This window comes from Ammospiza nelsoni, chromosome 14 (genome assembly GCF_027579445.1).
Source record: "Ammospiza nelsoni isolate bAmmNel1 chromosome 14, bAmmNel1.pri, whole genome shotgun sequence".
Lineage (NCBI taxonomy): Eukaryota > Metazoa > Chordata > Aves > Passeriformes > Passerellidae > Ammospiza > Ammospiza nelsoni.
Genome location: NC_080646.1, coordinates 15961602 through 15984946, shown reverse-complemented (window position 1 = coordinate 15984946; position 23345 = coordinate 15961602). Strand labels below are relative to the sequence as shown.

Genomic DNA, 23345 nt, shown 5'->3' with positions numbered 1-23345 from the left:
AGCCATTGCTGCTGCACACTGACATCCCCAAGTCATCTCCTTCCCCACAGGAGAAAGGGAGGCACCATGTATGATTTCAATGTGTAATTCCCTACCTTCTAAGATAATGTCACTTCTTTTCCATTTTGAATGAATGAAGAGTTATTTTGGTGCATAAAACACATGCATATAAGTTTACAGCATAATATTAGCATTACACGATCTGTTGGCTTAAAACCTGCTATAAATAGTTTTACTAATCAAGGGTGTAATACTAAACCTGTAGTACATGCATGAGAGCTACACCTGAACTTCAACAGCGAGTTAAAAATGAAGATGTGACCACAGAATGGAAAGCAGCAGCTCTATTGCATGTACAGATTTTAGATGCTATAGATGACAGGGGGATTTACTGTTATCTTATGGAAAAGCAGGACATTTTACCATTGTGGAAAAAACCATAAAGTTCTCTTGTTCTGAGCGAAGGCAAACAGTGCTGCTAAGAAACAGTATCAGCAGGCCCAGAGAACTCAGGCTTCCAGGCAACCTGACCTGCCCAATTTGTGGTGTATCTGTGCTCTAAAAGCACTCTCTCCTTTTAAGTGCTCTTTTTGATACCATGTTTCAGAAAGCCGTGCTCATCCCTTTGAGCCAGATTTCCTTCGTCCCCCTGGGTCCCTGTGGCTACAGTCCTGCCTCATCACAGCACATTGCGGTTTGCAGGTGAAAGAAACAGATGTTTTCTGGGGAACACTCTCCTCACACAACAAGACCCAAACCACCAAGCACTCTGTACCTGAAATAGCTGCACTCATAAGAAGGCAATCTAACCTGACACTGAAAGGAAATGTCGTTGTTTTCCTGGTTTCATTGGATCTTAAAAGCTTTTTCGGCCCTTGTTGATCTTTAAATGCCTGCAGTCAGAGGTGTGCTTTGTGCTAATGTCTGAGTTTAAAAAAGAGGCCTCAGAGTAGCTCAGGGCAATGCCATTGAATTAGGAGTACATTGCAAGGCTTTTCAGCTATCTGCTACTAAAATACACTTCATTTCAGTCGTGCATAATTGATACTCTCAGTGCCACCAAATCTGCCAGCTACAGACAAAGGTTCTGGTTCAGAGAATGCCTCTGGAGCTGCACTTCTGGCAGGGCACTTTCAGCATCTTGGAGTCCAATTCTAAGCAGACAAAGGAAAACAGCACAGCACTTTGGCAGGATGAGGATCACCCCCCCGGCACCTGACAAAAGCCACCAACAGGGGCCTGGGTGCTCCCAGTACAGCCTCTCCAAAAGCCAAGACACTTTGCATCAAAGGGAGGAAACGCATGGAGAAGTCACTCACCTGCTTTTGTGTCTCAAAGACAATGCTCAAACCAAGGCTTCCTTGGGACTGCACACTCAGCTGACAGAATGTACCAGGGCACTGCTCCCAAACAAGCAGCTGTGTCCAGGCCAAGCTAACAGAGCCAGGCTGCTCTGTATGGAGCAGTGGGCACTGCCAAACACCTGGAGAGGGGCTCCAGAAATGCCCTGCCCCTGCTCTCTCTGGCCTGGCCTGGCTCTGTGTGTGACCACTGGCACACAAGACTGGGGAACTCCCATCTGTCTACTTTAATGTTATTCTGTGATGGCTTTATTAATGTTGTTGCTCACCACTGCTGATCTATTTAGCTATAAATTAAAAATATATGTATAGATATATCCATGTGTGCATGTGTATGTAAAGATAAAATACATATATTCAACCTTAAGTAGTTTCTTACAATAAACACCAATAAAGAGTAATGGAATAACAGCAGCAGAATAAATATTTCAACAACAGATTAAGTTTCTGAATCATTACATTAAAGCCATCTGACAATTAACAAACTCATCTGAGTCATATGGGAGTCTCAGCTGCTTTGGGCATTGAAGGTTATGAACAATTCCAGTTACTTTCCATTATATTCTACATTGCTGAAAAAAGGAGTTCAAAATAATGCAACAAATACCCAACTAAAAGCACCCATCTGTGCTTATAAAATGTACCCCCAAAGCCACAGTTGTGTCCAGCACCACAGAACACTGCTGAAGGGATTGTGGGGAGTCCCAGATGAAGTCCCTGCTTGGAGTGGGGCTCCCATGGGATCAGGATCAGCTGGTGGCACGCAGGGAGTTTGTAGGAGCAAGCAGGGAAGACCAGCTTTTACACAGGGGCCTGAGCACTTATTATTTTTTTATTATTATTATTTTGTTTCTACCACCTCGGAATTTTCAGGATCCAGATTTAATTTTTCTCCTTTCCTAGAAATAAATCCATCTCCTCCAATACACAGAAATGTTACCTACACTTCCTTTTCCAGTAGATAGACCTTGCATCTTTAGCTATACAGATACCCAAATGGTATTTACAGCAAACTAAAAAAATTACAGTAAGCAGAAAGGAAAAGCATTCCCATCCTAATTCCCATGAAAATGGCAATCTTAGGAAAATGTCAGTGGATGGTGACTGGGATCCTCTTGCTACATGTACCAGCAGGAACCACAGAAACTCTTCTGTTGGAAAAGCCCTTTGAGCCAACCAGTAACACTGCCACTAAGCCATGTCCCTCTGTGCCACATCCACCCTTAACAAATGGCCCCAAGGAAATGTGGATGACAGGAAATTTAGTGATGAACTTCCAAAAGGTGTGAGCTGAGAAGGAGGAGAGTGGCAGCTCTTGCCCATGTGAAAACCTGTGGTGAACAAGGATTTCTCTACAACCCTCCCTGCAGGGGGGGAGCATGGAGGCCGTGAGAGCCTGGGGAGGGATTCAGCTGGGAGTTCTGCAGAGCAGGGAAGGAAGGAGCAGAGCAGGGCAAGGAAGGAGCAGAACAGGGGAAGGAAGGAGCAGAGCAGGGAAGGAAGGAAGGAGCAGAACAGGGGAAGGAAGGAGCAGAGCAGGGAAGGAAGGAAGGAAGGAGCAGAACAGGCTGTTCTTTGCAGCCACAGCAGAGTTTGCTCAAGCAGTGTGGGCTGACAGCTCCAAGGGGGAGGCCGCAGAGACCACAGAGGGGCAGTGGGGCTGACTCCAACAGCAGAATCCCACCCCCAGGAGGGAATGTCTGACTGGAAGGCTGCTCAGACTCTGCCCCATCTCACAAACCCAGCCTGCACTGTAACCAGCCCCCCTGCAAGGCTGCTCACTGCAATGCAGTCCCAGCTCTGCCTGCTGCCCAAACCCCAGTTATTGAAAAAACGTGTGGCTCTCAGTCAGGATCTGTCTGACAAGCACTGGATTTTGTCTGATGAAGGTTTCCAAGTTATCTGCTTGTTCTTTTCCTGTAGGACACCAAACACACACTGCAATGGCTCAGGGAGTAATAAACTACTTAGAGTACAGTGCCATATAATCTCATCTGACCCAAAAGACAACATTGCAATCTCTCTCTCTCGGCCCCATAAAAACCTCATAAATTTGGTGAAATATATAAATGACATTCCACCCAAGGCAGAGCTCTTTCAGTTCTATAATGCCTCAACAGTGATCTTTAATTGTTTCATCAATGCCTTCATGAGTGAACTGCAACTCCCCTGCATACAAGAAAAGGCCTTAAAAAGGGGTTTTTATTTTGAAATATTTAATGATTAGAGTATTTTATTTAATATTTTTATTGCCATTGGTTGCACTGCTTCTGTCTCCCCAAGCTGAATTTTCTGAAGTGGAAGGTTCTTTTTTCTGTTGTGCAGCCTCCCACTGAGGAAGTGAGTCCTCAGAGTAATGTCTCACCCCAACTTCCTCCCAGAAAAGTCTTTACTAGGAGGTTTCTAAAGAAACAGATCTTTCATCTGTTTCAACAGGAACCAAGAGCAGCCAGCTGGCACTTTGCAGGAGACTTCCCCTGCCTTTGGTTTGAAGACAGATTGCTACATTACTGCAAGCTGCAGTAGTCACACCACTGCTCAATTCACACACACATCCAGTCCCTGCAGAGGCTGGATGGATGCCTGGGCACATGGATATTCCATCTTGAGAGCAACTGTAAACTCAGCTTGCAGAGAAAACAGAGCAACAGCTTCAGCCTGGTTCTAAGTAAGAAATCATTCTGTGGTGAAAGTCATTGTGCAGAAGGAAACCTGGGGTATGCAACAGGCTCCATGATCAGCAGATGCTGCTGGGACACAAACCCAGAATCCTGACAACAAATGGGGGCTTTGGGCCTCACTTGAGCAGATGATGCAGCAAGAGCACTGTGAGCTGGCTGGAGCAGGGCTGGGATGCAGCACAGCTCTGTGTCAGGGGGGCACAGCATTGTCTGGGGGACTCTCAGTGCCCTTCTCAACCTTGTTCCCTGAGTATGGACCAGCAGAGCCACATGTGAGCTGGTCAGTACAGTCAGCCTGAAGCAACTCAGAGGAACCTGGGTTTGGCTCTGTGAAACAGCAACATTGGCTGAGTCTAAAATACAAAGCTAAGGCAGAATATGGCTGCCACCAAAACAATCATCAAGATAAGAAAAAAATAAGCAAAAGTATTCAAGAACAAACTGTGATCAACTGGCAACAAATAACTGTAATCTGAGAATTAGGAGAAGACTTGTGACACTTGAGAAGGCAGGCGTCTGGCAGGGCAGCAGAGGGCAGAGCAATCACTGCTGCAGGGGAGCACCATCTGCTCATGAAAGGGATCCTTCTGAGAGGCTGCATGCTTGGACAGTGGAAAGCATTCCAGCTCTGTGCTCCTCTACCTGTCAGCAATGTCTTCACACCTCTTCACAGTAATGATGAGAGACAACTTCAGCCCCACAGCCGTGACTGTGGGCTCACCCCTTCTGGGAGTGAGCAGTTCCTACCCCACCCATTTGTGACTGTGAAATACAAGAGCCTGACTCCACTAACTGCACACACATTTCTCTAAGTGTTGCTTAAGGTTTCATTCCTTTGATTCCTGCCTGGCTGGTCAGTGCACAGAGAACCACAAAGCCTGGGAGAGGCACCTAGAGACAAGTCAAGCTGAAGTGGTGTGCACTTAGGTACTCCACTTCCAGGAGTAGACTTCAAAGTAGATACATTTCAGCATTTGAAAATAACCATAAACTATTCTTTATCTATTGTTTTGCACTAACAGGGTTCTTTTAGAGCACTAACAGATGATCACCAAAGGAACTGGCTTAGAGTTTAAAGCATCCAACCAGCACAGACTGCCTTGCAAGGAACAACTGACAAAATCCTTCCCAGTGCCCTGCTTTGCCTTCTCACACAGCTTATGAATAATGTTAAGGGAAGCCCTCTGAAGCTCCAAAAGTTTTCATGCTCTCCTCCCAATCTCCTACTTTCTTCACTTACAAAACAGTGGGTACCTATGGGGAGGGCAAGCTTTACTTTTCTTTAAAGCATGATCATAAATTGCAGCATTCCCCCAAAGCAAAAGACTTACTGCTAACCCCATAAAAATGGAAATTTGACTCAGAACAGTTAAAAAAAGGTTTCTGGCCATGTGAAGTTCCGGTTCTTGCTCAGAGGAACAGAAGGGTGGTATATTAATCTTACAATACGGCAGCACTGTAGGATTTCAAAAACTGAAATGATATATGCAGGAAAATGAGGAATTTCCACTAGGGACTCTAATTCATATGTTATGGGAGAGATTAAAGAATAATAAATTTTGGAAGGAAGTATTAATGGCTAGAGGGGGCACTGTGAACCTGGCATTCCCTGAAGCCTGGAACTTTGTATACCAAACACTAAAAATGATTTGTGTAACACAAGAAAACATTAGCTGTTATTCTCACCATGACCAGTTACATACTGTATGGGCTAAGAACTCCCTTATAATTTAGAACTTCCTTTATAATTTAGAGATTAATAGATAGGATGGTATTTGCCATTATGTGAAATGGCAACCATCTCTGGGAAGAAGAAAGGAGCACTCAGGGTATTTCCCTGCTCTCAGAGCAAGGCTGACCACAATGCTCCTGAACATCATTAGTGATGCTGCTGTGCACTCACAGGCAGCAGCTTTCAGCCCAAGCTCTTCACAAACAGAGCTGAAGTGCTCTGAGAGTGCAGCAAATGTCAGAGCTCTGCCCTGGGTTTGCAGCTCCTCCAGCCCTGCCCTTCTCTGGGCTCTGTTTGTTTCCTGCTGTTGATATTGGTCCCCTTTGACCTGCAGGCTGAAAGCTCTTTCAGCCTTCACATTTGTCTGGTCTGGAGATAAAATTCTTGGCAAGAGAATGGAAACCTCAATTCAAAGTAAATTAAAGGTGAAAGATATTCCTGCTTCTTTACCATATTAATTAGGAAATACCATATATCCATACATTTTCCACAGTGTTGTTCCCACTGTGTAAGGAGGTCTCTTGGTGAACTGCCCTGTGGAGACAGAAGTGGGAGGCAGCACCTAGCTCATGGTTCCCAGAATCAGCACAGGACTGGCCTCCAGGAGGAGGCATGAAATGTAAGCTGGGGAGTTAAGGAACTCCTTCAGAGACCATTGTCCATCTGACCAGAGCTCTTGCTTCTCCCAGTCTCGTACCTGCAATTAAGGCACTTTAATACAAAGAGCAGGACATCAGCTGCAGGAAATCTGGGTGAAAACATGGAATTGAAAACTGCCAAATCAGCCAGCACACACAGAGCTCCCCTGGTGCAGTCACTGTGTATCCTCACACAAATCTGCAGAGGTGCTGCACGTACCATGTGATACTGGGGTTACCTGACTTACTTTACTGAATGCTGTAGTAAATGGTTGCACAAAATCCTGTGTAAATACCAGAGACAAGCTACAGCTGCCCCTGAGGAGCTTTAACTTATGCACTGTCCCATAAAACTTCCAGGTAGGGAAATGAGTAAAAAGTCTCAATGCTTTCTTATTCCATCAGCCCTTCATGGTGAAGAATTCTGCACTGAATGTTTCCATTGTTCAATATAGATGGGGGAAATCAGATTAGCTTGGGATGGAATATCCCATTTTCTCATGCAGTATGTTCTCTAGCCAACTCAAGCTCGCTGGTTTGGCAGAATTCAGAGCTCTCTGAAGACAGTGATTTTTTTGAAGGCTGACAAAGTTTCATTTGGCAAAAACACAGGCATTCCATTCCATCCCCCAGCCTCAGGTGCTGTATGCAGGGCTAATGTTCTGCCAGAGCATAAAAGAACAGCACATCAGAGCGTGTTGTGCCAAACATCTGAATGGTGGCTTTGAACTGCTGCCTCCCTCTCCACACTGAGGTGACCTGGTCCCTCATTTCTCCTCTCCCTAGCAGTGCAAGAGGCCATGGCAGGCATGTTCCAGAGCTCACAAGTGCCAAGGGGCACTCAGGATGATTAGCTGCAGTCCTCACTCTGGAATCTTTGAGGATGAAAAACACAGCTTAGAGAAAACGTGGTCTGACACACAGGGTAACTTGCAAAATGTAACCCTTGACCCAAAGGTTAAAACATTGGTGGCTGAAGTTCCAGGCAGAGCAAGGGGTGTGGGAAGCCCTGAAGGCAGCACAGCCAGTGTGACTGCAGGAGAATACAGGAGTTGTCTTGTCTGCCTGTGCTCTGCACAGCCACATCTCTGACATTTCACATGCCCCAGCAGCTGGGGAGATGGGAGATCCCACCCAGAGGACATGGAGGCACCTCAGCCATGCCCTGCTGCCCCCTGGCACAGCACAGGCAGCTCTGGCTGACACCTGCACTGCTCAGGAGGTGCAGAATGAGCAGATACTGCCAGCATGGCAAAGGGAGGATGGTGGAAGCTGCTGCAGCCACTGCCAGCTCATCACTGGGAATAAAAGCTGGTGCCAGAGAGCTGGAGAAGAAAGCCCCAGTCGAGGTGGGGAGGGAGAACAATGAGGCAGGGCTGGCCCAGGATCCTCACTGCCTTCTCCAGCTGTGAGCTGAGATTCCCAAGTTACACAGAGCCAGCACTGCAAAACAATCCTGGAAATGCTGTGTGAAATCCTCTGCCTGGACTGCCTGTGCCCTGGGCTGTGCACACTGACACCACTGCTGCTCTGGGGTGTCTCAGGCACTCTGACTTGGGTCCCAAGGGATATCAGACTACCACAGACTGGTGCAGAACACAGGGAATTTCTCCTGTCCAGCTCCTGCCTCATTCCACAGAAAATACTTGTTCAAATACTGTCACCCTAATTTAGGCTCTGAAAACATGCACTCAAGGCACCTACAAAGACTTTGTATGCAAATATAATACAGTGCACAACAAACTTTACCTCTAGTACTTTTAGATGATCTCCCGGAATTAGAAATTTGTTCTGCAAATTCACTATAAATGTTTAAATATAACGTAACTGCACCTGACCCAATAAGTGAAGCAACCCATGTTTTCTTATTTGCTCAATGTCTTTTTTATCAGTGAAAAACACAAATCCCTCTAATCATGTAACCTAAGTGCAGAAATCAATCCTGAAGATTGGGTGTTCTACTTTGTTGCAAGTGTGGGCAGCATTTTACAGGAAGCTATAAATAATTAGTAATTCTGTTAACCTGGATGTTGGAGGGAATACCTTGAACAGAAGAATTTTAAACCAACCTCCACAGCACTAAAATTTCAGCAAGCCTCCTTACAGTGTGCACAACACTCTTCAGTTCCAAACGTAACCCGCAAGGAACACATGCATAAATTATAATCTGTCCACTGGGGAAACCTCTGAAATACTACAAAAAAGAGGGAAATGCATTTTAGGGGTCAGTCTGCTCAACTGACTGCTTTTAAATACAATTTCATATCAGGAATAATTAATGGCTTTACTGTAGTTAGTGCTTAGATATTTTAAAGTGGAAAAAACCAAACCAATTTTCTACATGCTTTCACTACTCTGTAGAGAAAGGAAAGGATTATAATTTGAAAGTGTCTAACAGCTTTTAAAGTATCTGTGCCTTGAATTCTAAGGAGTTTGACCAACATAAAGATACTGTGCAAACTCTGTATTCCAACAGATCCACAATAATTAAGCTAAGATGCCCCAGGAATACTAACACAGCACAAAGGCAGAAAGTGTTGCCTCCTCTGGAATATTACATTAAAGCAGGAGACATTCTGCACTCCACTGGAAGGGGCTGGTGAATCACAGGAAAGGAGCTTTGTCTTTTCCAGAAAAAAAAAATCACGTCCAGCACTTACATAATACAATGTGATCCAAGCAGATGTAAGTGTTGTTATCCCTGAGGCACAGAGCTGCCCAGCAGAGTGCTCCTCACCATGGCCACGTGGCACTCACACATGCAAGCAGGACGCCCACACTGCCCTTCCCTCCTTGCCTGGCACCAGTGCTGCCCTGCCCAACACTGGCAGCTTTAGGGCATGGGGAGAGCACAGCCTCCAGGCAAGGCAAGCCCCACAGCTGATGCAGGAGGTTTGGAGTCCTCTCCAAACCACAGAAATGCAAGTGGCCAAATACTAAAACTGTTTTTCAATGTTCTTCCCAATATCCTTGCTTTTACCTGTGAGTGATTATCCCTTGGCCAACTTCCATTTGGCTGCTGCTTCTGCAGTGTTTGATGGATGTGACCATGAGGACACTGGGAAGGTAAATTGTAGCCATTGCTTTGGCTCTGTTTAGAACCTGCTCCCAAATACAACAGCTCCTGCCACTTGGGAGCAGATGCAGCAATGAATCCCTGCAGGAGTGAAGGAGTTCAGTGGGATCCCGTGTGCAGGACCAGCTGTGCTCTCACCTTGTGCAGGTCGCAGCTCAGAGATGTTCTCGGTGCCTTCGTCGTCCGAGTCTTCGGTGGCCACCACCTTGTACCTCTTGCTGCTCTGCTTGTTCAGCACGTGGGGCACCTGCAGGGCAGCCTCTCTCTCTGCAGCCAGGTCCAGGTCCTGCTGAGCAAGGTGGGCCCTCAGCTGCCTGATTTCAAACTAGAGGAAAAAACAACACCACAAACCGATGTCATGTGAGCACAGCCAGAGTTGAATTGCTACAGCTGGGGACCTGTTACTCATCCCTGAACACTGCAGGTCTGGGAAAACACACAGTGGGGTGAGCCAGGACATGAGTCCAAGCTGGTGCTGCTCTCCCAGAGCCCAGGTGAGCTGGACCATTGCTCACACATCTAAAGACATTGACTGCCTCATGCTGCTCCTCTGTTTTGCACAGCTGTGTCCCGAAGGTAATTTTGGACAATTTAAACAATTCTTACTGCAAACCTCATGTAACCTTTATAGCAAGAGACCACTTTTAACAGGCATTTAGGGAATTAGGTTCATGACAAATATGCCTAACCAGACTTTGTAATGAGGCCTCCAATGGAGAGGAGAATACTACAGTCCTCTTCTTACAGTCCTCTTCTGACTTGAAATCTTCTGTACTCAGCAGTGTGCAGAAAACCCTGGGGAAGGTCACCACTTTTCTGGCCATTCCTCTTGAACATATTAAAGAACTTCTACAGCCACAAGGGGATTTGCTCATGACTGGTATTATAAAGCAGACCCCTGAAAACAAGAAGCCACCAGGTACAATCTGACTGAGGGTAGATACAGCAGATTTCGTTTCTGATAGACAGTATCTTCTACAATGCAAGAAGGAAAACAGTTTTTTTGGAGAGGCTGCAGAAACTCTTTAAACCCTTTTATAAGCAGGGAACTCCCTGTGCCAAACAGCACAGCTGTGGGGCTGCAAGGGTAACTCTATAAAATCAGTAGTACAGCAGTGACCAAGTCATGTCTAATTCTAGAGTTGGAGAGGGAAACACAAATGAGGTGAGTAAGAGGCAAACACTCCAATGTGGCATTGCTGAGCCTCCCCTGGCTCAGGGCCTGCAGAGCCCCAGCAGAGCAGGAGGACATGGCAGTGCCACTCCATGCCCACAGCACACATGGAATTGGCACCTCCATGCTGAAAAGTTGCTGTGGAACAGCCCTGGCTGAGTGCACCTGGCTGTGCCTCACCCTCAGATGTGACTCAGATCTGCTTCACTGGCAGATTTTGGAAGCCATCACCACACTCTATTTGTTCCCTGCAGTCAGACGTGGTGCAAACACTGGGGAGGGGAAACCAGACAGAATTTCCACAGATTCAGAAAAGGAAAAGGGATTCCAGTTTGCCACACCTGGACACTATCTGCTTTCCAGAGCAGCTGGGAAGGAACTGCACTAACTGGAAGGCTATTGCAAGACTCAAATCTAGAAAGCCAAAGGGCAGCTCAAGTTTTCCAGATCCCATTAAAGCAGCTAATCCAGGGCTCTAACAAAGCACACAGCTTTTCCTCCATCTGCAATCCAGCTGCAAACAGCTGGCTGCAAGTGCTCACTGCTTTTAATCAAAGCTCTTCTGGCAGTGGCAGTCAGGAGTCAGGTGGAATCAGCAAATGTCAAAACACTGCCCTGCTCCCTGATTTCCTGCAATGAAGCCTCCATGGCAGATTCTTGTTATTGTGCTAACCTATTGCTGGGAAGAACTGGCTCTGCTAACTCTGTTCCCAGCCAGCCTGAAGCGTCCTGACACTCAAGGTGCTCGTGCCAGTATGAACATAGGGAATTTCAGGTTTTATCCTTGACTTGAAAAAAAAAAGGAATCACAAGAAATACCTTTACATTCCACCTCTAAAGAGAGAAAGATACCCTTTCCGACACTCCTTTGATTTAAGGGAAAAAATGCACTCAAACAAATTAGCCAAAAAAGAAATCTGAGATTTTTTTCATGTTGTCTAACTGAAACATAATTTCTGTTTTTCTACATTTCACCCTCCAAAAACATTCACATGTGTCAGAAAAATAAATAACTGTAAATTGAAATGCTTAATTCTGGCCTAGAGGTATGGAACGATTTCCTTTTTTCATGCAAGACAGAAAATCTGGCAGGTGTTTTTTAACACAGACAGACAGAACTAGCTAAAAGTCAGCTCAATAAATGTCTGCATCAGATCCAATTTAAGGAGCTTCAGCATTTACAAAGGTTTGCTGAGCATTGTAGCAATCAGAACCTGAATGCATCGCTGCGTTGTACAGGAGTGAAGGAGAAACGGGGAGAGCTCAGAGGCCTCCTGCACACTCACAGCTCCTGGGACAGAATCAGCATTTCCGAAGAGCACAAGCTTTTGCCAGGGTATTACCAGGTTACTGCCAGGTTTTTGCAGGTTATTGCCAGGGTATTGCCAGGTTTCTGCCAGCCCTCAGCCCGCACGGCCGGCAGCGGTTCCGGGCCCAGTCCGTGAGGGCCGCGCTCGACTCCGGCCCCGGGCCCGCCGCGCGGCGCTGCTGCCACCTGCCGAGGGCAGCGGGAACTGCAGCCGCGCCACCAACCGCGGGCACAGCGGGCACGGGACAGGGACACAGCGGGTACAGGGACTGAACTGGGCTCCAGTGTCACCCTGTCACAGCCACCGGACTGAGGCACTGCTGGTCCCAGGCACTGAACTGGGCACTGGTGTCACCCTGTCACAGATACCAAATCTGAGTGCCAGTGCCACCCTGTTACAGACACGAATCCAGGTACTGATGGACTCTGTCACAGACAAGAAACAGTTTTTGTTCATAAGGAATCTACAGAGAGGATTGGTTGGGTAGAAATTGCTTCCTAAGCATTATCCCAGGATCCTGCGGGTGCTGGAATCCAGTGTCAGCCCCTAAGCCAAAGGTTAAGTCTAAGGGTGTGTTCCTCACAGGTGAAATGCAGCGAGAGGCTGCACGAGCAAATTAGGCTGTGGGTACTTCTATCTACTGGAGATTATATTGCACACTGACCTCAGGCAGTTCTAATGTGTACAAGAGCTAATGAGATTGCTCTGAGATTCAGGCAGTCTAGAGCAGCTAAAATAAATCATTAGGAGGTATGTATAACAGTCTTTTTAAGGTAAAATTCTGGGCCAAGGTAACATGTCGAATTTCTATTTGCAGTAGGAGCTGATGTAGTGATCTGAGCAGACACCTGGATTGAGGAAACCATGGTCTGTACTTCAGGTACACCATCCTCTCCTCAGCCTGTAGGGCAGGACCACACTGTACATATCACCAGATGACAAAAAAAAAAGGCATATAAACTTCAACATATGCTTTGATTTGCTTAAATTAACTCACAGGTATCAGCTCTGTGGAAGAACCTTGCAAATCTCAAAGAGAGCCAGTGAGCAAAGAAATGCTCTTCTGTAGAAGATAACTTGTGAGCACTTCCTCACTCAAATGATGCCTTCGGTGATTATTTCTAAGCAGGTAAATTGACAGACCTACCTGGAGCTCTAGATAACATCTCCTTTCACATGCCTGGTTTTATTAAGTGGGCCACCCATCCTAGCTGATATTTTATAATACACATGTAAGACTCAAAAAGAGACTTAGCAGTGAATCATGGAGTGCTCCCCTTTAATGGTCTAACAACAGAGTAGGACTGACATAGTTTCTGAGAGATCAATGAACATTTTAGCCAGAAGCTTACTTGTGTCTAATGCAGGAGCAATAACTTGGCTCAATTCTATTAGTGCTGGCTGTACAGAATGCCCTGCCCTAAAACTCATCTGCCACTGGGATACAATCCAATGTTTATTTCCATTAGTTTAGCCATTGTTGGTAACAATAAAAATCAGGAGACATTTGCAAACTAATGATTTATGGGTAGAATAAAACATAGGATGACCTTGGCTGCATTCCATCCACCAAGAAAATGACTGGTGGTTAGAAATAAATTAAACTTATTGTGAGAGGATAGCATACGTTATTTCTCCAATAGGTAATTTTACCAGCTAAACAGCCCTGTCATTAAACTGGCAGCTGTTGTACAAATTATATTCCAAGATAAAAAAAGAAATTACAGCTCCCATAGTTGTTGCACCGGTAAGAATGCTGAAAACCCCAGTTGTGCAGGAACTGGCAGAAAAGGAGCTCTGGTGTTACAAGGATAAGCACACACTCCTGGCTGGGCTGTGTTCAGCTGGGTGACTCTTCTGGAAGCTAAGCGGAAAGGATCAGGTAAGTATATCTATTATCACAAATGGAAATTCCTTTACAGGTGATTCCAGAGAAAAGGAGCAATCTTCTCTGACTGGAATTTGTAGCTAATGAAACTTCAGAACTTTGTTTTGCAATTTAAGTTATTCTAATAAAGCAAAACCATCAGCAATATACTCTGCACATTCTTGACAGTGACTGCAGTGAGACTTCTTTTCCTTTTACCTTTACTCATTTTTAGAAATCCCTCGTTCTCCATTCCTGTTTAATAACCTCTTTTTTTGGCCAATGGAGAATAAATAAAAAGCAAACTATTCAAACAGCTGCAGTGGGGTACTACAGAGCACAAAGTGGTGGTCTGTGCAAGTTTAATTTATAAATATATTCTGTTTTTCAGATTGTTTTTTACAGCTAGCAAAAAAGCAACATGTGGAAAGAGCAACACGTTTGCAAAAGTACATCTCCAATGTCAGTCAGGAATGGAAATGTACTTTGGAGCTGTGGGACACCATCACTGGTCAAAAAACCCCACAACTGACAAAAGAAAGAGAATTCAAAAAGATGAAGGGAAGTTGTATCTTTCCTGCTTTTAATTTTTAAAACAGAAATCCTGGTTTTGTCTGCCTAGCATTAAGCACCAGCTCCAAATCAGCATGGGACTTCTCAGAGAACCAGCCACCAATTATTTTTGTTTTAAATCCCAAGCAAAACAGGCTAACTATTCCTCCCAATTCCTTTGCTTGAAACTTTCAAGATCATTTCTTCTGCAGAATAAGCCAGACCCCAAGAACTCTAACCCCAACTGCCTGAGCAGCAGCAAAGCAGTAAAGAACCCAACACTCAGAAAAGAAAGTGCTGGGAAACCTTTCCAGCAGGAATGTTCTCAGCCCCACCTGTAACTACAGAATAAATGCAATTATTAGTGCCTGTGTGGTGACAAAGGGGCAGCACAGGGTGAGTCCCTGCTGGTCTGCAGGGAACCAGGGTGACTGCCCCATCACCCCCTGCCCTGGCACAGCTGGCACCACAGGGACAGGGCAGCCTGGAACCCTCCTGGCTGCTGCTCGGCTCTGGGCACAGCCTTGTGCAGGCAAACCTTCCCCCAAAACAGACAAGCACAAGGAAACACCAGGAACCAGCAAGCCTTTGGAAAGCTCAGGAAAGATGATCAAACGAAAAAGCAAAAACCTGGCAGAAATTTAGACATTAAATACCATTAGGAGCCATTTTCCCCATCAGATGCTGTACACAACAGCATGTTAATGGGAATATTATAATGCTGACAACTTTTTCTTGACTGAATTATGAAGCTAGTAATTTACAAATAAAGGATGCAGTACTCCTGTCAATGTCTTATGTTACTAGCTGCAGCAAATTAGTACATTTACCTGATATGATACAGCTGAGACAGTTGTTTGGCAGCAAGTCAGGGCAGTAAGAGGGATTTAGCATGCTGTCATCTTTCTGTAGACTGTATTTTTCCATAGCAGATGACACTTGAAAGCTGCAAGAGAACCTGCTGTTTTCTCAGACTGACTCCTCTTCCAGTGCAGCATTTCTTTGTTTGCTGTGCACATTGTGACCATCAGAGCTCAGATTTCGGGTGACTCTGGTCAGACATTCAGGAGTACCTGGCTCAGAATGAAGAGCAGCAAGAGCTGCTCCTGAACCCCAGCTGGGATCAAGACTATGAAACTGTAACACCAAAAACTGTTTACAGATTGAAAGTGTTATCTGGCTGTATAGCAAAGTTCCTAAAAACAAATGGTTTACAATTTATGATTGTCAAGACCTTTAATATGGTCTGACAGACAAAATACTGCACTGGGACTCAAGACATCACTGATTTCTCTCCCTGGTAAAATGGGGTGTATACCATTTACCTGGCAATTCCACAACCTTGACAGAGCCCAAATTACTAAGTATCATTGTGCAAAGGTTTTATGAAGAGGGCTGCACTTTTGCCACCCAAGACAACATAGTTGGCACTTACTAATTTTTGGCAGAAGCCAACCTTAGGTTTAGAACTTGTTATAGATAATATGAGTGACTCAAAACCAGCATTATGAAATGACACAGGGTCTACAGCTCTCCCTAGTGCATCACACACACAAAGCAACTCACCACCAGCAGCAGCTCAGCGCAGAACCCTAGGCTCACATCCAGGAGATCTGGACCTAAACTTAAAATACATTTGGGGACCTAAATATTGATGGTTTTGTATTTCAAAAGTACCTGCCACAAGCCAGGAATGGTAGTTGAAGCTAGAAACCTCCAGGATTTATTTGGACTATAGCTCATAGTTCCCCTTTCACTGAAACAAGAAGTAAATCACCTGGGGATCATCCTGTTGTGGTCTGATGGTCACCTCAACACTCACTTATCCCGAGCCTCAACATCCATCCCTGCTTTCTACTTTAAAGCAAGTTAGTCAAGAACTCATTTGCATAAGACAAATGGCAAAAACTTCTGGCTCATTGCCCCAAAAATGGTTTTACACCTTTTTCATGTAAAATATATTCATTTGAGATATTTCAAACTTCACCTTCCCTCACCTCCAGACTGAATCACTGAACATTTGGGGGCCTGGGAAGAGTCTTAAATCTTGACTTGCTTCCAGGAACTAGAAGCTTCTACTGCAACATTTTGAGCTTGCCAGGAGTCTCTGACTGACCTACAGGGAAGCTGCCTCTTGCATTTAAAGCAGGGAAATTCATTTTTTTAAACTGCACATCCTTTTCCTAGGAATGCTAGCTGCAGTCTCCAGCAATGGCTTTTGTATGTTAGTACTATGTCAAGCTAGCTGTTCTCATTTAACAAATGACATACTGGAACCATTTATTTTCTGCTGCTCACATTTGTTTTCCTCACCTCTGAAAACACAAGCCCAGCAGCAGAGGCAGCTGACTGCTGTTTGACAAATACCATGCTGACAATATCCTGGCTGCAGCTAAAGCTTCCTTAGCACTGAGACCTGTCACCCCCAGCACAAGTCCCAGTGGTGCTTCTCAAAGCTCAGCCTGCAGCGAAGTACATGAGCTGTTTGACTTGCCTTGACAAGATATGCGTAAATAAAGACAGAACTGAACTTTACCCCTTGTTCTTGGCAGATCTGGGTTAGTCTTTCCAGCTGCTCATCTTGAATAACTTTTGCCTTCTCATATTGCTGAATCATCATCTCCATCTCCACTTTCACTGGAAGGACATAGGCTGGAAAACACAAATAGCACTTAAAACAACCCAGCTGTGATTTGGTTTTTTAGCAGGAAAAAAACCTTTACAGGCCAAAGAACATCATCCCTTTCCCTTGCATCTAGAGAACCAGAGTATTTCCAATAGAAGCAGCACTAGAGTACATTTTTAGGGAAGGATTTCTAACATAGGAAATGCAGGGTCAGACCTCCATCTGCCTGGCTGAACTGAAATGCTTGCTGCCTGCTCTTCCCAGATTCCATGCTAGCACAGCTCTTCCCCAGGGTTTACCACAGACTTCCTGAACCACTGGGTAGGAGGATTTTCTCTTTAGAGTCAGTCCCATTCCCTCTAAACCTGAACAGCACAGCTCCCTCAGGAAAAAAACCATTCCACAGCCCTAACCATTTAATTCCTAGACTTTGTGGTAAGACATCAGTTCTTAATGGACACAGCAGACTAAGAAAGATATTTTGAAGAAACAAAAAGGGCATTTATCTTCTATGGTGCTTCAAGTTACAGCCCAGTTTTCAGTATGTTTTCTGAATGGCTCTAGAAATTTTGCTCCTGACTTAACTATGGCAAACTCACACTGATCAGAAAAGCTGGTCAATACCTACTGCAATTAATGTTTTCTGAAGCTACACAAAATCCTGCAATTTTGTTTTATACTTCATTTAGAAGTCTATGACCTCTCCTGATCTCTGAATACAAAGTTTCCTGGGCATTTAAACCCATAATAACAACTTGACTCTGATTTTTCACACATGAGCAAAATGGCTATTCATTTATTTCCTTTCCCTAAGCTGCCTGAAGCTGCTGAGCACATGGTAACACTAAAGTCCTTGCTTCCAGGCTCAGACAAAGACTCTGCTCTCTGCAACCTTGACTTGCTGGGGCCTTTTCATCTCCCCTGGCAAATCCCCACAGAGGTTTCTGTGAAACACCACCAATATGCACTTCATTTCCAGGATGTACAGCATGCAGAGAGCAACTCCTGCTGGGAACCCCCAGGGCAAGAAAATCCTCCTGGAATCCCACATAAAACTTATTTACTGACAAAAACTTAGAAAGTCCCAAGACAGAGCTGGCTGTATGGTTATGAGGAGGGTGCAGCAAATATCAGCAAAGCAGAGAATCAATTATTTTGCAGAATCAGGAATGACAACTGCTGGCAAGAGACATAAAGCAGGTAAGGACATTTACTTTACAGGACAGGGGATAGGAAGCTGCCTAACAGGAAAACAAATCAATAAATTATAAAGGCTCCTAGAGAGCAGGAGATCTCCAGACCTACTCTGCTCCATGGGAGTCATAACTCTCTTCTGTTCAGTGCTAGCAAAATGTAAGAGTAAGGACAATGACAGGAACAGTGGCAGCAAGCAATCCTTCTGTATTTTTAGAACCTCTTTTCCCCAGCCTGGCAGGTGATGCTGCAGTCACCAGTGAGTCCCCACTCACCATCAATGATCCTCTTCACTCTCCATATCCTCAGAGTGATGATAAGGCTGATGGCATCCCACGGGCTGCTGGGGCCATTGGCCACTGTTGAGGCCACCATTGGTGCCAAGGACAAGATTATGACAGCACCATCAAACACCTGGAGAGAAATCAGCTTTTCAAACCTTTCCTTAAATCCATATCCCTGCCATTCCTCTTTGAAATCTGGAAGGAGTCTCTCTTTGTCCAAAAGAAATGCAATTATGTACCTATTTGAAAGGGATATGAGAGGTGGCCAAGCCACAGAAAGGCTGCATCCTTTTTGGGTAGCACAACAGAATTCCTCAGGGCTTTTTATGAGGTGAGGAGAGATAAACTGTGGTGGGAGGGAAGGGGGAGAGAAAGGTATTTGGAAATACTGGCCAAAATCCCCAAGGAGAAGCGATAGTCTAAATGTTATTACAGCCAGTTTTATCATCGCTGGTATTTATTACCTGTTACTTGGCATAATGTCATCTAAAAAAAAAAAAAAAAAAAAAAAAAAAGGAGTCCCTGCCCATAGATCTTACTGTCTAAATGAAGAGATCAAGAAGACAAGTAGAAAAAGATGGAGGCAAGAGACTTGATGGCTCTTGGCCATGTCCTGGCTACCCCACACGTGTGGGGATGGCTGTGCACCCAGACAGAAAGGTGCCTGCTCTCACTTCCACGGAGCAGGAGGCTGGTGAGAAGTTTGACAACTGGGACTGCTCTGAATGATTCATTTGACACTGGCTGCACTGGGATCAGATCAGAAAAAGCAATAGTGCAAAGCTTTAGACAGAAATGAGGCAGTAAATGTGCTCCAGAGCAAAGTGGCAGCAGTGCTGCCCAGCAGAGCAGAACACAGCACCACGTTCTCATCCCTGCTGAAAGCCTCCCCTGCTGCCAGGGCCCACTGATCAACTGTTTGCATAAAGAGGCAGGGCACAGATTTTTGTAAGAACTACATATTCAGAACTGTGTATAACAATCCAGTGTACTGAAAAGAAATATTTCTTACTGCAGCCACTCAATGGGCAGTAAAAAATATCACTATTCCAAATTACCAAGATGAATTACCAGAAACTGCTCCATTTAGCCTTAATAATAAGAAACCCTGAATCAACTATTTAAGTTTAATTAATTTTTTTTAGCGAAACAAGTTAAAATGTTAACAACTTCATTACAAAATATGCAAGTCTCTATACTGATTATGCTCCAAGAACACCCAGAGTGTCTTCTGGTTCTTCCTGTACAGTAGTGGTTTATGAGGCAGTATCAAGAAAGAGCTTCCTTTTCTTTCTCTACTCTACAAGAGTATATACATTCTAGGTAATTTTTATTTTGAGGTACTAATTACAGTGTTTATCAAAACAATTTCACAATAAAAATGGGGGTTTTGCCAAGCTAGTATTTACTACCAGGAAACTACATGCAATTCTTCAACTAACTCAACTAATTTCAATTCAATTATGGCAATGGGGATATAAAACTCAGGTGACAGTTTTTACATTTCAGGGCAGCAGTATTGCCAGACCAGCACAGTTCTAACAACAGAAGTCACACAAAGAGCAAGAAGATCAAAATCCCTTCCTTCATAAAATATTTTCAAATATTGCAATCTTCTGAGTCTCTCACAGAAAAAGGGACTACAGCACGCAGCTATTGATAATGCACATAATGAAAAGAATGTGTGTATTTATCTGCCTTAAAAGATATTGTATTGCACAGGTTAATAACAAAGCCATCTAAAGCAGTTCTTCATGGTCTTACTGGGGCTGCCTGGAAAACAGTACCAAGAGAGAGAGCTTACCTCTATTTTGTTTTCAATGTAATCCCAAATGCCAAGGACCACAATCCTCAAAATAGTCTAGTAAAATAGATTAGGGGGAAAAAAGATTATGAATGTTATTGCAGTCTTAGATAAACATTTAGTCCTTTACCTATTTAGGGAATAATTTTTTTGTCTTATTTAAGAATTATACATTTCTTCTAAATAATAATCAGGTTCTAGAAATGGCTAAACTTCTATATTTAAAAAGCAGATATTGCTTCCCAACCAGTATACTGACTGAGCAAAACCTCCACAAACAAGTTCCAAGTTCAAATGCTCATCAGTCTTTCCATCTTCCTAAAATTTTGCTCTCGTATTTGTGTGATTTAAATTACCAACCCTCCCCAGCCTCCTGACCAAGCCTATGTAAGATCCACCATGGGGCTCCCTCAGTCAGAATGGGGGAAAATTCTCTTTTCTGGCCAGAGCTTACTCATTTTCTAAGACAAGAGGCCCTGTCCTGTCCTGATGCCTAAAGGTACTGACTTTTCATCAGCATGAAGAGCAGATGCTCTTCATTGAAGTTGAAGGCAGTTGCTTTATTGTAAGATCCCAGAAAGTCATGGGATAAGGGAGAAAAATATCTCTGTGATCCTTCTCTGTGAAGCAAAACAGCAATAAGTAGCCTCAACAGCTAAAAAAGAGGAATGAAGAAAAAACACAGAATGAACCAATGGTGAATTCCTATTAAAAATCCAATGGCACCTTTCCTAATTTTTAATTTGGCTTTCAGAAGACAAAGTAAAAGAAAAAAATCTATCAGGCAACTTGCAATTGATATTGAACTGACATAAAAGCCTAATTGGTAGGGATGTTTCCTGCCAACAGAAACAACAAGGTCAGATTTTGACAGACACGAGGAGTCTGCAGCTGGAGCCCTACAAGGGCCACCAAAATGCTGCTTTCTCCATTGAGGAGCAGCATAATGACTTGGTGCTCAGCAAGCCTACGTGTCAGAGGGTGACCATGCCCAGAACTGTGCAGAAAAAAGTGACTCTGATGAATACATGTATCTCCTCTTCACTACAAACACAAATCTTAAGTCCCAGGCAGCTCTGAATTGATGCCAAGCACACCAGCAGTATCTAAATGCAGAACAATACAGAATGGTTCTGTGCTCCTGTGCGTGGCTCTGCCACCCCCAAGTGCTCCAGCTGGCCGGGGATCACTGTGCCCATTCTCCTGGCACTGCAAACCTGGATAACAGCACTTCCCCTGCTCTGCCAGGGGACACTGCTGCTGTGGGGCACATGGTGCTCCCAGGGCCCAGCCCCACAGCATCAAGGAGCAGGAAAGTGAAGCAGCCAACACCTTAGAAATGGGGCATGCAGAGGCACATGCCAACGCTGGCTGAGAAAGGGAGGCACAAGCCAGAAGACAAAAAATTATGATGCTCTACAGAGACAGCAAGATCCACCAATGCTGCCAGTCTGTACTCCTAAAAACACTGTACTTCCAAAGCACTTGATAAATGCAGCATGGCAGTAAGGCTCTCTCCATAATAACCTATAAATAAACCTCAAGGTTTATTTATTCTGTGGAGGAAGAGATGCACAACAGCAGGTGCTCAAGTCCCTTAATGACCCCAGACTGGCCAGCACAATGTGATCTGACACAGGCACAAGGTGTAAGCACATGTGCTGCTGAGCAGCCAAGGCACTCCTGCAGCCACAGCTCAGCTCCTGAGCTCAATTCTGCCAGGAAAAGCATCCCAGCTCCTCTGCCAGCACCTGAAGCACAAGTGACCTGTGAGCCCGTCACTTCAGCTGTATCAGTTACCTGGGATCCATGGAGGTTCCACAGCAGGCAGCCATGGCAAACACATGAGGACAGGCAGAGCCTTCCTGGGACAGAACCTCTCCTACAGCTGAGAGCACAGCTCAGGCTCTGCTCTGCTTGGGCAGGGCTTACAAAGTGCCAGGTCACTAAGCAACTAACACAGGATGGCTGAGCACTTCACAGCTTTACAGATACTGAGGGTGAAAGTCTTCCTCCCTTTGGACAGGTGTGCACAAAGGTATTTTCACTGAAATGAGGCACATCTGCACAAAGAAAACAGAAACACTGCCTCACAACCCTAAAGATGATTTAGCATTGGGCTGGTGAGGGAATATAAAAAGGTGTTTTCCTTCCTGCCTTTTAATTCCTTACTGTAGCACTTCAATCAGACTGTGCTACTGCCACCCTAATGGCTGTGAGCAGTTCCAAGGGCTGGAAGCACACACAAATGTTTTCATTGCCACTCTGCTGCTGTGAATCAGCACAAGCCAGCAGTGACTGGAAGTCCACTTGGCAGACATTTAATGCAGGATTAGGTGTTGCTGTCCAGCACAGCCTGCCCAGATGATCAGCACCTTGGCTCTCAGCTCGAGCAGACACTGAGGAAGGTGAGTAAGGGTGGGATGAGCCAGCTCCTCCACCCCAGAGCTGGGTACAACTGAGGGTAAGCTTAGAAAACATTTATTCTGCATGGAAGCTCTTCAAGCTGTGCACCAGCACTGCCACTCCTAACACCCATCCCCACTGAAGTGCCAGGAGCCAGGACAGGCAGTCTGCCCTTGGTGACCTGAGTGAGCCCCAGCCTGGCCACCCCTGGGCCAGCACAGCTCCAAACCAGCCCTGGCTGTCCCCACTCTGCCTCTGTGTGCCCAGGGCAGGGAGAACATCCACTGCTGCTGCCACTGCTCTAACCCAGAAAAAATGGAACCAAAGAAATTTGGATTTACTGGGCACCTCCTTGATTGCTTAGAATAATAAATGCTTTGACAGCAAATGAAAGCATTGGTATTTCTTATATATAACATTTTAGTATTTTTTGCAAAGCAATCAAAAATATGTTTCATTCAAATACATACATATTGCATTTGAATATACACTGTCCCTGTACAGAACTTTAAAAATTAGGAACTGTAGCAGAATCTGAAAAAACACAGAGACAGAAATTAATAATCTAGGAAACTTTCCAGCTACTGTTCAAGGACCAAACTGAAAGATGCATATGAATTAGAAGAGAACTGCAAAACAT

The 23345-nt window shown here is 44.8% G+C and overlaps 1 protein-coding gene across 1 annotated transcript in view; it reads right to left on the bottom strand.

The window, feature by feature from the left end:
- TMEM266 (transmembrane protein 266) overlaps window positions 1-23345 on the bottom strand; it is an 81827-nt gene that overhangs the window by 8636 nt on the left and 49846 nt on the right. Inside the window, exons 7-10 of the mRNA XM_059482585.1 lie at window positions 20300-20356; window positions 18487-18625; window positions 16928-17043; window positions 9627-9813 (exon numbers count right to left, since the gene is read on the bottom strand). Of these exons, the coding sequence (XP_059338568.1) occupies window positions 9627-9813; window positions 16928-17043; window positions 18487-18625; window positions 20300-20356 (499 nt within the window). The remainder of the gene's footprint in view (window positions 1-9626; window positions 9814-16927; window positions 17044-18486; window positions 18626-20299; window positions 20357-23345) is intronic.